We start from the raw sequence: 17185 nt of genomic DNA on the forward strand, positions 1-17185 counted from the left end.
GGCTGTACGTGTACACTAACATAATTAGGTTGGGATAAGCAGCCTTACGTTGACCTAACGCTGTAGATCAGACCTAAGACTTGTCTTAACCCGGAAGATGAGCCCGAACCTGCCAGTCCCTTCAGACCAATGCACACTGGGTCTCTGAAAGCTTCTCATTTCACTTGATAACAATAAGCAGAGGTTGCCCATCTCTACTCTTGGGAAGAAAAAGGCAAAGAAGAAGCTGCAAAAGGAAAGAGACACTTAAAAATATGCAGGATGATACGTAGCCTAGCAAAAACCACTTTCCCCAGCTGTCTTCTGTGAAGTTGCTTTTATCCCTGAAATGTGTTAAAATGGTACAGCCTAAAAATTAAGTCAAAATATGTCAGTCTTGCTCTGTTCCCAAGACAAGTGAATTTGTTATAGCAATAAAGGCATTATCTTTGATCTGATCCTGTGGTGTTCACAGAAATGACAAATAAATGGGATGTGAGGTGAAGCTACCAAGAGTGAATTACCAAGAGAGACAAATAAGTGGGTTCCTTCATCTTCTGCCCCAGCACAGAGTGCCTGTGAGAGTAACACACATCAGTGAGAGGAATGAGCCTCAGCATTTGCCTGTGGAGGCAGAAAACTCTTCATGCACCATGACACCAACACACAGGACCTGATTCTCTGCTGTCTAGTACCTTGCATAGCCATTTACCCCTGTGCAAAGTGGTTGTAAAATGATGCTCTTCCGATTCGGTAGTGTCTTCCCCCCACTCTGCTCAGGTGTCTCTGCAAGGAGCAAGGCAATGGAGAATCAGGCCCGTAGTCTTTTTCAGGTTGCTGCTATCCTCTGCCTTGTATTGTTGGAGACACTGGCAGTGGTGCAATCAGCCCTGAGCAATCATTGTACCTCATGCCAGCAAACAAATCTTCGGCTAGAGAGGTAGTGCGGGCACTGCAGATCACATACAACAGTTAATGTAAGCAGTGCGATGTTTGCTTAAGGAACCATCTCTTCACATACCAGGTTCTATTCTCACAGCGAAGGACATGAACCAACTCTCCTCGTGATCAAGACAACAGCCAAAGAGGTAAGTAGGGTAAAAGGTAACTGAGGAAATGGTGATGCCACATACCACCTGGTTGCCTAAAACCCATCCTGTCCTTCACAATTTATGAAACAATGATAAAGGAGATGGTGTAGAAATTCATTTCTTATGGCCACATGCTTTTGACTTAGGTACTCGGTGTGGTGTTCACTAGCCATGAGGGACCTCCAGTAAACTTTATACCAGATTAAATACTTCAAGCGGGGTCCAGGTCTGGCATCCCCTTTGTTGTAGTCCATATGTGATGGTGGCAATGGTACCAGATTGCAGTAACTGCCACTGAGACCCCTGACATCCATTTTATTATGTACATGCCCTGCTAAGATGAGGACTGAAGTGAGAGCCTGTGGGATTGTGCTGAACTGGACATTCGTGATCCAGAGAAGGCGTTTTCCTTTTGGTCAAGGATAACCTGGTACAGTAGCAGTGCTCAAAAGGGAAAGTGGTATTGGATTTCCTATTACACCAAAAAAAAAAGAGTGCTGATCTTATGGTTGTGATAAAACCAAATGCACAATAGCAGTGAAATTTCTTAGAGCTCTGAGACGAGCCACTGCACAGGAATAGAGGTCCTTTGGTGACAGAGAGTGAGGGCTTGCTGCTAAATACTGTGTGGCTTTTAAAATTCCATTGCAATATTCAGCTCCTGCTGCATGCAGCTTGTGCATTTCTCTCTCTGGTTATGTCCTTGCTGGGTGGCTACACCAAACTCCTGCAGGAGTGGAGGCCTCATTGTGCTTTGTTGCTCACGTATGGTGCCATTGCAGCCTGCAGTGGTCAGTTTCATTGGGTTTGTATGCAAGTAAATTAAAGCAGAATTTGGCCGATTGTTTCTAATCCTCAGGCCACAGTGGCTAGGTAAGTGGCTGATGTTGTGTCCATGATATCCAGAAGAAGGGGAAAGAGTGCATCTGCCATCATAAACTTTATTTGCCTCTTGGCCTATAGAGTGCTATTAAATCTAGCTGTGCAGCTGCTGCTGGCCTCTTCATGGAGAGAGCAAATAGTGATCTGTTGTATGATCCCTTAGAAAATAAGGAAGAAGAGGAAGGAAGGGGAGAAATGTTAATAGTCTAAAAGGACACTGTCTATTTTCTGTTTTTTACTTTCCATGTTTATAATTGCATCTTAGAAGCGAAAAAATAATATACTAATTTCTGCACTTCCCTTCAGATATTGTGTTGTTTTTTTTCTTGTTTCTAGTGGAGCAGATTCCAGTATCGGGCCATCTTTTTGTTACCTCCTAGCCTTTTCTATGCTAGCAAAGCTACTCATTGCTAATGGATGTCAGCAGTGAGAGAAGTTCTGCTGGTGCTGACATAGGCAGGGGAAGTAGGCGTGTGGGGAGTGCTGCAGGGTCCCAGTCGCTGGCCCTGTGCCTGGGGCCCCATGCCTTGGATTCCGCTCCCTAGCCCTGCGCCTGGGGCTCGGGTCCTGGCTGCTGGCTGTGCTCCCAGGGCTCTGCATCTGGGCCTCTGCTCTTGGGGTGCTGGCCACGTGCCTGGGGCCCCTCACTCCCCTCCCCGTCCTGCTCTCATGGTCCTGACCGCTGGCCCCACAGCTGGGGCTCTTCTGCTGGCCCCACATGCAGGGTCCTGGCTGCAGGCCCCATGCCTGCCCCCAGTCTTTACCCCTGTCTGGGTCCCCCCCTCCCAGAAACACGGTACTGCTTGCAGCCCCAGCTAGGGATGTGTGGACAGGAGTAAGGGGGCTGGCTTTCAGCACCCCCACTATTAAAAGGGTTCCAGCGCCACTAGGTACTGTAGGAGATTTAACTGCATGCCTAACCTAGCACGAATTGTGCTGAATGTGTGAAACCAGTCTTTCTGACAGAGTCTAGAGTGGTATATGTCCTAGGCTATCTTAGCAGTTAAACTGGGCTCAGCACCAATTCATCTGCACCTGTCCCTGATGCCCATTGTTGGCAGTGGGAAATCTTGCTAGTGTGGACGAGATCGTTGAAGGCAGCAGACATGCTTGTAGTTCTCTGGGATTATTGCCTGTTCGCAGCTGCTGCACAGTCAACAGTCTCATGTGCTCTGATATGAGTGTTGATGCTTTGGGTACCAAAACAAGGAAGTGGCTATTTGGCTACCACAATTTTATTTTCTTGCGACTAGATCTGTCCATGATGCTTCTTCCTGTGGTACTTACATGCCCACCCGCCATCGCCATAGTATCTGAGCACCTCACAACATCCCTGTGGGGCTAGGCTGGGCTATTATCTCCATTGTACAGATTGGGAACTGGGCCACAGAGAGGCTAAGTGACTCACCCAAGGTCACATATGAAGTCTGTGGCAAAGCAGAGAATTGACCTTTTGTTCTCCAGAGTTCAAGACTAGCACCCTATCCACTGGACCATCCTTCCTCTCAGAACTGGTGGATGTAAAATAATTTTTAAAATTTAGAATCTGCAGGCCATTCCCTAGCTGATCAGAATCTAGATCTAGTTTTAGGTCTAAATTACTTGTGCCCTCTCAATCCACTGATCTTGAGACTTTCAACATTAAACTACATTAGACCTTGAGTTGTGGGCTCCAAAACCTTTTGGTATCGGTGAATTTAAAATACCCTGTTTCTTATTAGAAGTAACTGGTGAAAAGCCTCCTGACCTTGCCCTTTGTTCTAGGTCTGTGGCGCTTATTTGTCAACTGACTGGAGCGAGCGCAGGCGAGGAGGGAATAAACTGAGTTTCTTTGGGACAGGAGAGTGCTTTGTATTTAGGGTAAGTAGTAATCGCAATACTGCCTCAATACTGAATGGAGATGACTGGATTTTAATAGCTAATCAGAAACACCCCTTTTCCATTTAGAGTGGAATATATGGGCTGACAAGCTTGTGATCCAGCCCATGCCCTTCTGGCCTTAAAGTCTATGGAATCCCTTATGAAAGAATGTGGTAGGAGATTACCTATTCAATTTTATGGGGAGGGCCTTTCTCCTGAGTACAGAATGATTCTCACAAGACCTGGGCGTGGATGCATGCCATATGTAGTAAGGTTTCACAGTAGCAGCCGTGTTAGTCTGTATTCGCAAAAAGAAAAGGAGTACTTGTGGCACCTTAGAGACTAACAAATTTATTAGAGCATAAGCTTTCGTGAGCTACAGCTCACTTCATCGGATGCATTTGGTGGAAACAACAGAGGGGAGATTGATATACACACACAGAGAACATGAAACAATGGGTTTATCATACACACTGTAAGGAGAGTGATCACTTAAGATAAGCCATCACCAGCAGCGGCGGGGGAAGGAGGAAAACCTTTCATGGTGACAAGCAAGGTAGGCTATTTCCAGCAGTTAACAAGAATATCTGAGGAACAGTAGGGGGTGGGGTGGGGTGAGGGGGAGAAATAACATGGGGAAATAGTTTTACTTTGTGTAATGACTCATCCATTCCCAGTCTCTATTCAAGCCTAAGTTAATTGTATCCAGTTTGCAAATTAATTCCAATTCAGCAGTCTCTCGTTGGAGTCTGTTTTTGAAGCTTTTTTGTTGAAGTATAGCCACTCTTAGGTCTGTAATCGAGTGACCAGAGAGATTGAAGTGTTCTCCAACTGGTTTTTGAATGTTATAATTCTTGACGTCTGATTTGTGTCCATTTATTCTTTTACGTAGAGACTGTCCAGTTTGACCAATGTACATGGCAGAGGGGCATTGCTGGCACATGATGGCGTATATCACATTGGTAGATGCGCAGGTGAACGAGCCTCTGATAGTTTGGCTGATGTGATTAGGCCCTATGATGGTGTCCCCTGAATAGATATGTGGACAGAGTTGGCAACGGGCTTTGTTGCAAGGATAGGTTCCTGGGTTGGTGGTTCGGTTGTGTGGTTTGTGGTTGCTGGTGAGTATTTGCTTCAGGTTGGGGGGCTGTCTGTAAGCAAGGACTGGTCTGTCTCCCAAGATCTGTGAGAGTGATGGGTCGTCATTCAGGATAAGTTGTAGATCCTTGATGATGCATTGGAGAGGTTTTAGTTGGGGGCTGAAGGTGATGGCTAGTGGCGTTCTGTTATTTTCTTTGTTGGGCCTGTCCTGTAGTAGGTGATTTCTGGGTACTCTTCTGTTGATCAGGTGGTTCCGCAGTTTCTTTGAGAGTGTGTGGCACAAGCTGTCAGCTAGAACCCCGACCTGGGGTATTCTATTTGCTACCCAAGAACCATAAACCTGGAAATCCTGGACGCCCCATCATCTCAGGCATTGGCACCCTGACAGCAGGGTTGTCTGGCTATGTAGACTCCCTCCTCAGGTCCTACGTTACCAGCACTCCCAGCTATCTTCAAGACACCACTGACTTCCTGAGGAAACTACAGTCCATTGGTGATCTCCCTAAAAACACCATCCTAGCCACTATGGATGTAGAAGCCCTCTACACCAACATTCCATACAAAGATGGGCTACAAGCCGTCAGGAACAGTATCCCCGATAATGTCACGGCTAACCTGGTGGCTGGACTTTGTCTTCACCCATAACTATTTCACATTTGGGGACAATGTATACCTTCAAGTCAGCGGCACCGCGACGGGTACCCGCATGGCCCCACAGTATGCCAACATTTTTATGGCTGACTTAGAACAATGCTTCCTCAGCTCTCGTCTCCTAATGCCCCTACTCTACTTGCGCTACATTGATGACATCTTCATCATCTGGACCCATGGAAAAGAAGCCCTTGAGGAATTCCACCATGATTTCAAAAATTTCCATCCCACCATCAACCTCAGCCTGGTCCAGTCCACACAAGAGATCCACTTCCTGGACACTACGGTGCTAATAAGCGATGGTCACATAAACACCACCCTATATCGGAAACCTACTGACTGCTATTCCTACCTACATGCCTCTAGCTTTCATCCAGATCATACCACACAATCCATTGTCTACAGCCAAGCTCTACGATATAACTGCATTTGCTCCAACCCCTCAGACGGAGACAAACACCTACAAGATCTCTATCATGCATTCCTACAACTACAATACCCACCTGCTGAAGTGAAGAAACAGATTGACAGAGCCAGAAGAGTACCCAGAAGTCACCTACTACAGGACAGGCCCAACAAAGAAAATAACAGAACGCCACTAGCCATCACCTTCAGCCCCCAACTAAAACCTCTCCAACGCATCATCAAGGATCTACAACCGATCCTGAAGGACGACCCATCGCTCTCACAGATCTTGGGAGACAGGCCAGTCCTTGCTTACAGGCAGCCCCCCAATCTGAAGCAAATACTCACCAGCAACCACACACCACACAACAGAACCACTAACCCAGGAACCTATCCCTGCAACAAAGCCCGTTGCCAACTCTGTCCACATATCTATTCAGGGGACACCATCATAGGGCCTAATCACATCAGCCAAACTATCAGAGGCTCGTTCACCTGCGCATCTACCAATGTGATATACGCCGTCATGTGCCAGCAATGCCCCTCTGCCATGTACATTGGTCAAACTGGACAGTCTCTACGTAAAAGAATGAATGGACACAAATCAGACGTCAAGAATTATAACATTCAGAAACCAGTTGGAGAACACTTCAATCTCTCTGGTCACTCGATCACAGACCTAAGAGTGGCTATCCTTCAACAAAAAAGCTTCAAAAACAGACTCCAACGAGAGACTGCTGAATTGGAATTAATTTGCAAACTGGATACAATTAACTTAGGCTTGAATAGAGACTGGGAATGGATGAGTCATTACACAAAGTAAAACTATTTCCCTATGTTATTTCTCCCCCTCACTCCACCCCACCCCCCACTGTTCCTCAGATATTCTTGTTAACTGCTGGAAATAGCCTACCTTGCTTGTCACCATGAAAGGTTTTCCTCCTTCCCCCCCTCCCCCCCGCTGCTGGTGATGGCTTATCTTAAGTGATCACTCTCCTTACAGTGTGTATGATAAACCCATTGTTTCATGTTCTCTGTGTGTGTATATCAATCTCTCCTCTGTTTTTTCCACCAAACGCATCCGATGAAGTGAGCTGTAGCTCACAAAAGCTTGTGCTCTAATAAATTTGTTAGTCTCTAAGGTGCCATATGTAGTAAGGTAATTCAGAAACCACCACATATTACCAAGTCTTATTCTCAAACCTCTACAAGGCAGACGTCTTTCTGGCACCATTCCTGTGCATTATGCCAAAGGGTTAGTCTGAAACACTCACCAGTGGTACTGGCAGTATCTGAGCAGCTCCAGGGCTGCTTCGTATTCAGAACCCTCAGTGGAATGGATGCTCACCAACTGATTCCTGGCTGTCTTCTCTTCTCCTCTCACCTAGTTGCAGCCAGAAGTGGAACGCTATGAGTGGGTGATAATCAAGCACCCCAAACTGGCCGTGACTGCTTCTGAGCCAGGAGCTAAGTCCACGCAGGTTTCCACTGTCCTGTCCTCCAGCAGCATCCCCTCGGACTCTTCGGATCGTCTTTCCCCCTTCCTCGCTACTCGTCACTTCAATTTGCCTTCCAAAACCGCTTCCATGTTCATGGCTGGCAGCAATGAGTGCATCATCATAGGTAAGTCTGTGCAGGATCCATGCAATTATCCTGCCAGATCTTCTTGCCTATCACAGCAAAAAATCAGTCAAGCTGTTTTTAGCATTTATGTCATTCCTACTGTAGCTAGAGTGAGAAAAGTGACTATGAAAACATCCTGTTCTGCCAAATTTTGTATCAAAACTTGGATATCACACTTCTAAAGAGAAAACATTGTAAGGACTAGATGCTGCAGGCACAGCTCCACCTATGGTTTGCTGCATACATGATTGCGAATAATTCTGGAATATGGACTTAGCTGGCAATGAACTGGTGTTGAAGCACGAGGTGAACTAGAATACAGCAGCTTGCTCTGCTGCAACTGGAGTGGGTCTACAGTGCTGCTAACTGTGGCAAAAGCCTATTGGCTAATAAAGTAGTCAGTTATGATTGGAAATGCAGGCAACAGTTATGTACTGAGAAGTTTTCCCCAGAACGGTTTTTCTGACCACCACAGTTTTAAAGTGCATCTACTAAAGTCTGATAACAGGGTTGGAAGAGAGCATCTAGTCCGATGGTTACCAGATTCAGACTTCAGCTGTAATATCTAGTGCCTACTGATTCCTATGTGGGGTGGGCTGCTCCAAACTCAACCAGCTCACAATACAACACGAGCTCAGTTGAAAGCTAGAGAGCACATGACAATTGGAGACCAGTGATGGTGTATCGTGGCTCATCTCAAAGCTCTGTTAAGGGAGGCTGTACTAGTTACATCCATCTTAGTGCATCAGATTTGTATGTGAGAATTACTGCCTATTCCAGTCTCTGACACAGAACAGGATTTCCACTGCACTGACCCCTCAAGTATGTTATGCCTTATCTAACTGCCTTTCTTGTGTAACTGCTCTTCAGACAACACCCTTCATTTTGTTTTGACGGGGAGTCTTTGTCATCTCCATCCCAACAAGTATGTTTTTCATTGATCTACATTAATTTAACTGAATTTCTTGTCCTTCTAAGATCTGTTGAATATTCTGTCAGTCTGGTCTCTCGCAGATCTGATCAACATGCAGTAAACTTTGGAATATCTTTTACAATGATCTAGAAGATTGTACCAGTCCCTTTTAGTATCCTGCTTTGTCCCGCTCCCCAGTTTGATATTGCTCATTAAGTTGTCTGAGGGATTCTATCTTGATTTGTCACTTGTTCTGTTTAATTCAAGTTCAGATAACCAGTTAGTAACTTACTGGATCCTTCTTTTTTAAAAACATGAAAATAAAAAAATCAATGAAGTCAAGCAGGTGTGGAGCCAATCTGCCTGAGTTCAGAGTAGCAGCCGTATTAGTCTGTATCCGCAAAAAGAAAAGGAGTAGGTACCACAAGTACTCCTTTTCTTTCTGCCTGGGTTGTCTTCCATGAATTTGCCAAAATGGTCACTTGCAGTTCTGCTAGCTTCATTAGAATCCATGCATAGAAACAAGTGTCCTTTGTTCTAAAAGACAGCAGCTGAACATCGTGGTGGGTCTTCTTATTCCAGCTGTCCCTGGAAGTAAAGGCCATCAGACCCCCTCTCTGTGTAGCTGTAAGTTTCACATCCTGAGAAATGCAAAAGCAATGTAACATTTTTGTTCTTCCTTTCTCTGTAGGAGGTGGTGATGGCCAGGCCCTCTACCTTGATGCAGACCTGAACCATGGGAGAACCAGCCACTGCAATACTTTCAATAATCAGCCACTGTGTTCTGAAAGCTTCCAGATCTCTGCCATGGAGGTGTGGGGTTTCAAGGACACCATCAATGCTTGAGGCTATAACCATCATCAAAACAATGAGCCTGTCAGACATCTCAAAATTCTCAAGACAAATAATAATGCAAAAGCCAAGCTAGCACAAAAATTCCACTAGGCTCCTAGCTTGGCTATTAAGGAGCATGCTAAATGCAGTGCTTAGTTGTTTACTGTTGCTCCTTATATGTAACATGTAAAGGGCTAGGTGGTGCATCTGGTTAATTCCTTTTACCTCTGGCAAACTGGGTTCAAATCCTGACTTAGGTAACAAGTGGAAATGTGGGTATCTCATTCCTGAGTGGATGTGTATCCATATGCAATCAGTCTCTGAGGCCAGGACTGGAACAGCAGCGTTGCTCATCAGGATGCAGGTATATTGGCAGAGCTGTGTGTGGCTTGTACAGTGCCTGGCTTGTGCCAATGACATCAGTTTGCCACTTGCAGGGGAAGAATATTGGTTTATAAAATATTTGACACAGAATATTGGTTTATGAAAGCAATGGCTTTCTATAAGTAGACTTTGCATATGTGTCCACCCATTAGGCAGATCCATGTATCCATTTTCAGCACCCTTTCCTGAGCAAGTTATCAAAGCTTCTGAAAGGAACAAAGACTAATAGTTGTCTTTCCCCACATCTGAAAGCTTGTGTTCTTAATCTGCTTGCAAAGTCTGCCCCTCTGTAGGAAGCATCCAGTTTGGAAAGCACTTCCTCAAAGGCTGACTTTCTGTTTACATTCCTATTACATATCAGAATCGTGACTTCCAATTGTACTATTATGACTCATGGCTCAGGCAGCTAAAAGCCAGCAGGCTATATGCAGGGCACAAACTCTTCTCCTTCTTCATGGTTCCTGGCAGCTGACATGAGACTTTGCACCAGGAGTGATAACAGGCCAGGCAGAAAATTAGCAATTGGATGCAGAAACACAATGCCTTCTCCAAAGAGAAGCAGATAAGGATGGGCAGAGGGGGAGTACCTACAGAGACAGAAAATGATCACATCTATCAATTCAGTCTTGTGTCTGGGAATGTACTATTTCCCCAGACAGTCTCTAGGGGTTGCTGTTTCTATAGCACCTGAATCTGCCTATTGACTGGAGAGACTAGTGCTCTCTCAGTGTAAAATGCAGCTATGCTTTGCCAGTAACGCCTCATGGTGTAAGTTGGACAGGTGAAACCGTCCTTTCTTCTTGCCTGACAGTTCTGGCAGCACTTCTCCACAGACACGCTTGGTGACTGGAAATGATTTCCCATTGTCTGACGAAGTTAGCAGTCCAGCTTTGAGACTTGTCCTTTCCTGGCTTAGTCTGTGCATCTCAATGGAGGATCAGTGTGAGCATGTGTTAGAGAGATTCCTCTGAGTACTTCAGCAGAGTGATCACTAGTGAGGGGGAGTTCTGCAGCTAGATGGAGGGAAGAGAGAGCACTGTTCCCTCACCAGGTATATAGTGACAGCAATTGCATTAAAATAGAGAATCTTGAATATTACCTTTTTTTAAGGTGCATTTCTTTTATAAAGGGAGATCAAAATATGCAGTGAAAATCAGTGGCCCAACTCTTAACTAGGCTGGGCAAGATCTCCTCAGAATCCACTGGCTCAGATGAGGCTGGCTAAGACTTACTTGCCTGGGCCACATCTAAAGGAACTAGCAGACAGTTGTGTGACTTTGGCATGGCACTGCCTGTCAAGAACCCACTGGCAAAGGTTAGCCTGGAAAATGAACAGCTACTTTGTGATGCCATTGTTGGAAGCCCTTCCATAAGAACCCAGGTCAGTAACGGATTGTGGATGCACCCTTTTAAAATGATAGATGAACATCAGTCTGTAATCAGAATCTTTCACTTGTTGGTGCAGAGCAGCATTACTTACTCCTGCAAGAGCTAGTAACACCACAAGCACTCATGATGGAACAAGGAAGCATTGTCCTTGCCCTGTGCATCCTTGCAGTGCGTCAAATGTGTTTGGAGAGGACAGCTGTCATGTGGCTAACCCGGAATCCTGGGTTCTGACCTTGCTGAGTAATGGCTGCAGGAGCAAACTCTTATATTCTGTCTGAAAAATATACATTTGTCAGTGTTAAATCTGAACAAGTATTCTGTTAGAATCTTAAGCAGCTTTGGTTCCAGCTTGTTTTGCTGCTCACCTTGAAAAGGCCTCCTTGTGCCTGTGAGTATAGATGCCATTGACACAGCCCATTCCCTCTGACATGCTGTGGACTTTGCAATATTGTGTTCTGCACATGGCGGAAGCACGTGGGAGGTGAGTGAAGTTTGCCCCTGCTTAAAAGATCAGTTTCCAGATTAGAATTGACTGAACTAAGATCCTTTTATCTTCCAAGTGATAGCGTGTACTAGCCTTAGGGCACATGTTCACACCCATATTTGCACCATTGGGGTTCTTAAATGTAAGTATTAGCAACTAGTTCAGCTAGTAAAAAATAGTTCATTTCAGTGCCCCCTTAAGATCAGTCAGCAGGATTTTCCATCCCAGATGGCTTATAACATAACTGGTCTGAGGAGCCAATTCCCCATTCCAGGCAGGGTTCTGGCTCTAGATCAGGGATGGGCAACATTTTTGGCCTGAGGTCCACATCAGGGTTCCAAAACTGTGTGGAGAGCCGGGTAGGAAAGGCTGTGCCTCCCCAAAGAGCCTGGACTGTGCCCCCTACCACGTCCCGTCCCCTAACTGCCCCCCTCAGAGCCCCTGACCCATCCAACCTCCCCTGCTCCTTGTCCCCTGACCACCCCTTCCCGGGACCCCCGGCCCCTAACCGCCCCCATGGGACCCCACCCTCTATCAAACCCCCCACTCCCTGTCCCCTGACTGCCCCGACCCCTATCCACACCCACGTCCCCTGACATGCCCCCCGGGACTCCCACGCCTATCCAACCGGTCGCTGTCCCCTGACAGCCCCCGGGACCCTCCGCCCCCTTACAATGCTGCTCAGAGCACCAGGACTGGCAGCCGTAAGTAGCACATTCCTACGGGGAGCAATTTAATACACTACACTGGCGGCTCTCCCAGCTGCGCTGCCCAGCAGGAGCTTGCAGCCCCGCCACCCAGAGCACTGGCTGCATGGTGAGGCTGAGGCTGCGGGAGAGGGACCAAGGGCTAGCCACCCTGGCCAGGAGCTCAAGGGCCGGGCAGGATGGCCAGATGTGGCCTGCGGGCCTTAGTTTGCCCACCTCTGCCCTCAATTGTTTGGAAGGTTTCCTATGCCAGGATGGAATATTAACATTTTTACCAAAGTAATGAGGCTGCAAAGGGAGACTAAGCAAGCTGAAAGGATTAGGTGTGGCAGCTCTGGTTCCACTGTGGCCTGGCTGTCCCTATTTGCATATTGCTGAGAATGATAGTTAAGTCTGCTGATGAACCCATGGCAATGCTGCTGAGCATAGGCCATGGAAAACATGGAGGTCCATGATCTGTAGACAGTTACTTCATTAACTGCTTTGGTGTGGGTGGATCATCTCCCAGTAGCTGGCACTGTAAAATCTCTACAGTGCCTTTAACTTTCCATACAGAGCTCTCATGCCTGTTTCTCAAAGCAAGTTCTTTCCAGACTGAAAGAAACTAGTGGTAATTCGTATCCATATGTCAATTGAGCTGGTAACAGATTATATCACCCACCTGCACCAATGACTGTTGGCTGAAAAGAACCTTGCATGATTGTACCTTGCTTTCTGTAAGCACTGGCAGATGTCCATCTATCTGTAGGATATTGAAAAGCAAATATCATATCACTTTTGGTGCTTAATGGCATCTTATCAACTTCCTTGGGCAAAGGATTAATTCAGAAAATGCACTGAGTACCTTGGGGGGGGGGGGTTCTCAAATATGTTCTCTCCTCTGCCTCATTCTTCCAGCTTGTGTACAGTTTGTTCTTAGCAGTAATTTTCATGTAATTAAGATATCACCTGTCCCTTGAACTCATGGTTGGCAAGAGTGAGAGACTTTCACATTCAAGCAATTCTTAAGTCTGTCTGCAAAACACATCCAGAGACATTCTGGTTTTCTTGCCTTCCCCAACCTCTCCCACTCCTGCCCCACTCCTCAAATAGCATCTACAGAATTCTCCCCCCAGACTGCTAGGGTGGAAATGTAACCCCAGAAAACTGCTTGAATAGAAGATAACAGCAAACTCAGCTTTAGAATACTAGGCTGGTTTTTCAAAGAACCCTCGGAGAGGTAGGCACCCAAATCCTACTGAAAGTCACTGGCATTTGGGCATTTGCCTCTTAGCAGCAATGAAAAGCCCAGTTTTGACCTTTGCCAGGATTGCATTGTGTAGAAGTAGCAGATGCCCCTAATCCTTCCACCATGGAGGGCCCACAAAGAAGTCCCAAGGGTATTTCTATACTGCAGCTGGGAGTTGATTTCCAGCACATGTAGACAGACTTGGGGTAGCTCAGCTCAATCTAGTGCACTGATAACAACAGTGTGGATGTTGTTGCACATGCAACAGGTCAGGCTATGTACCCATGTTCAGACCTGCGGGCTTGGGTAGGCTTGGACTTGAGTGGCTACCCTGAGCCGTCACCTCTCCCACAGTGTTCACACTGCTATTTTTAGCACCTGCACTGGAGCTGAGCAAGCGGAAATGTCTGCCTAGGCTGGGGATCACACTTCACACAATCTATGCAGATGGCCTGTTATCCTATTTCTGCAGGTGACCATAGCAGAGTCTTCACTTCCTTCTTAAAGGAGCTCATCACATTGGGTAATTGGAGTCTGGTGAGTAGCTTCTCATGAGGCAGTCCATGTCTAGGCATAAGCCTTGCAATTTGAGGGAAGGGGAAGATACTCTTATGACTTGGAACAAATACTACCTCACCAGGGTAATTGGGGGAGGGGAAGTGGCAGGGAAGGGGAATTGATGTTACAGGATGATCCGTGTGCAAAAGGGTTCCACTATCTGAACCCCAGTTCTGGAAGCAGTGGGTGATGAGTCAGTGAAGCTGTGCTAGAAGTAACTTCTCCCCTTGCCCAGATGAGTGGGGAAACTAGTGACCCCTCTGCTGACTGCCATCTGTGTTCATATCACTCTTAAGAGGAATGTATTGCAGAAGCAGATTGTTTTACCAGGATGTGGTGCTAAAAGATCTCATTAGGGTGAGTACTTGAGAAATAAAATCCCAGAAGACCAATTTAGTGTATGCAGGTCCAGCACCTTGATAACCCAACCTGACCAAGAAGCCACAACAAAGATGCAAGCGGAATTGTATTATACAAAGCTGTCTTTCGTATTCTCCTTTTGTAGTTATTCCATAAAAACTAATGCTCCTTTTATATGTAAATGTTTGTGTATAATATTTCTTTGTGAACCTAAGGCAGCTCAGAGCTGTGGTGCTATGAGCTGAGGACCTGTCCCTTCCTCTCCAGTGGCAAAGAGGCGTCTTCTGTCTGTGATTAAAAATTGATGTTAAAGAGAAATACATCCAGGTTCATATAAATCAGTGAGCGGTGTTTTGTATGTTACATGCAGAACTCTTGGGGCTGGGTACATAGACCAGTTTTGAGAAGACTGCTAGAGTGGGTGGCTTCTCGGAGATCAGGGCTCCAGCTGGGAAGTGTGTAGTATGATGAGTTACTTTACTGTAACTCTGAACAGCCTTTGACAACATGTCCCTTTGGTGGTGATATTGTGTGTTATCAGTGCCCTTCAATTTATGCTGTTAGCGTGGAGCTACGGTTCTGGCTGTTGAGATGCAGACTCTGCTCTTTAAGAGCATCTCTGGCTTCCTGGGAACCCATTTCTGAGTTGTAACTTTCTATTAGACGGATGCTTTCTGGGGATGGGGAAGGCCAGAGAAGACTAGAACCACCACCCACCTCCCCTAGGCATCTGAAAATGGGCTGAACTCACTGTAAATAGCCTCTGACCTACTTACAGCACAGAAGTCAACAGTTACGCTACCCAGGATGGCTGTGTCTCTGGAAAGCTAATTGCTCTCTGATAATCATGCACTTTTTGTGATAGTCACCTTCCATCTTCTGTCCCTCACCAGAGAGGTGGCAGACAAGGAGCCTCCTTGAGGGTTACATTCTCTTCTGTGGAGAAAATAGACTGAATGTTACTGAAAGGGTTAAACTTATATCAGCAGAAGTATCTTTTAGCCCCCCAAAAATAATTTTCTTGCATATCAAATCAGCTGCTAATCCTAGCATTGGTATGTTTGAAAACAGTACCTACTGATTCACCTCTTTCTGGTTTTGGTTTTAAATCCTGGGGAATCGGAGGTTACACTGCCTTTGTGTCCTCAGCTACGCTCTGATATCACAAATGGGCAGGGACCAAGACCTCACCTGAAGCAGGGGCAGAGGGAAAAGTTAGCTGCTGCAATCCACATCTGGAATCCCATCTCAGGCACAAAATGCATAGAGGGCTCAGATACAGTCTCATCACTGTGTGATAACAGCTCTGTCTTCTGAGCCAACTCTTGTTTTGAGATGAATTTTGTACCAGTCTGTTTGTAGGTGATATGAATGCAAATTATATCCTGACATTTTTCTCCAGGTGATTGCAGTGCTGTCTAATTGTGACTTTCCAGGTATTGTAACTATGCCCTCCATTCATGACAGTGTTGAGTGTTTGTGACTGCACAGAATTTGGGTTCAAGTATTAAAATAAAATTTAAACATACAAGCTGTTGGCTTTATCCTTTCAGCAAAGCAGTCTGGTACAGATTTCTTGTTCTAAAGCCAGATTTTCTAGTAGGCACTTGCTCTGCATCATGAGACATAACCACCTTCAAAAGATACAAGGAAGAGTTGGTATCTCCATTTTACAGATGGGAAACTGAGGGACAGAGATTAAGTGACTTGGCCAAGTCACATAGGGAGTCTGTGGCAGAGCAGAGAATTGAGCCCAGATCTCCCAAGTCCCAGTCAGGCATGTTAATCACAAGACCATCCTTCCTCTCCCTCTTTCCAGGTGGTTTATCCTTGGCTGCATTTGCGGTTAAACAGTGTTCAGCACCGGTTGCCAGTTCAGTTACATTTCCTGGATGAGGTTTGAGTCCAGCTGCACTCTAAGTATTTCGTGTCATCAACACTAAGTGATGTTCTACACAACACGTGCCCTCGTTAACACCTGGGCAGCCCCATTGTCTCCAGATTGTTCTCAATCAGTGCCATCTAGAGCCTTGTTAGTCTTCAGTCTGTTTGCACAGGTGCAACTGGCATCACTGGACAGTGTTGTTGCACCGGTGTCACTTATGACAATTTGGCTTGCAGAACCTCAGTCACTGGTGATGATGCATGAGACAGAAAGAGCTCACTTGAAAACTCTGAACTCAGGGTGAGTCTCTGGAGCTGGCAGTTAGAAGAAACAGTGCTAACAGTGCATTTTATATAGCGATTAGAGACAGCGTGGAGCCTTAGAGAGCCATTTTTACACAGTCATTTCTTAGAGTAAAGCTGCACTTTAAATGTATTGTGAAGAGCAGGAGCGGGACTGTCTGACTGTAAGGGATCACTGAAACAAGCGTCTCTGTAGCGTTCTGCTCCTGCCTATCTCTGTTCAGTGATGAGTAAGAACGCTATGGAGAATGTTTAGTGTAAAGGTAGGGACTGGCCACTAGAGGCTACTCTTCAGCTGATCTCAAATTAGATGAGCAAGTTACTTGTGACAGATGCCAGCTAAAAGAAAAACTGCTTCTACTAGCCAAAAAGCCCAATTTAGTAAACAGTAATGCTACTGTAAATGCATCAGTGGCTAATGAGGTCTCAGTAGGAATAGGGATTTCTCTGAGGTTAGCTTAGGAGGTAAAGTGTCATTCTGGTATCACAAGAAGCTAGTGCTGGGTAGCAGGAAATGTCCCAAACCTAAAGTCCTTTAGGGCTGGGGCT

General features: G+C 46.0%; 1 protein-coding gene across 5 annotated transcripts in view; it reads left to right on the forward strand.

The window, feature by feature from the left end:
* TBC1D24 (TBC1 domain family member 24) overlaps nt 1–16001 on the forward strand; it is a 71141-nt gene extending 55140 nt beyond the window's left edge. For 3 of the 5 annotated variants that reach the window (XM_038419711.2, XM_038419710.2, XM_043493320.1), the window contains 4 exons: nt 1004–1067; nt 3717–3812; nt 7358–7592; nt 9197–16001. In XM_038419711.2, coding sequence (XP_038275639.1) covers nt 1004–1067; nt 3717–3812; nt 7358–7592; nt 9197–9351 — 550 coding nt within the window. In that variant the 3' untranslated portion in view covers nt 9352–16001. The remainder of the gene's footprint in view (nt 1–1003; nt 1068–3716; nt 3813–7357; nt 7593–9196) is intronic. The other 2 variants (XR_006274571.1, XR_006274570.1) reach the window with 1 other exon arrangement.
* The last annotated feature ends 1184 nt before the right edge of the window (nt 16002–17185 follow it).

Source organism: Dermochelys coriacea, chromosome 10, assembly GCF_009764565.3.
Source record: "Dermochelys coriacea isolate rDerCor1 chromosome 10, rDerCor1.pri.v4, whole genome shotgun sequence".
Taxonomy (NCBI): Eukaryota; Metazoa; Chordata; order Testudines; family Dermochelyidae; genus Dermochelys; species Dermochelys coriacea.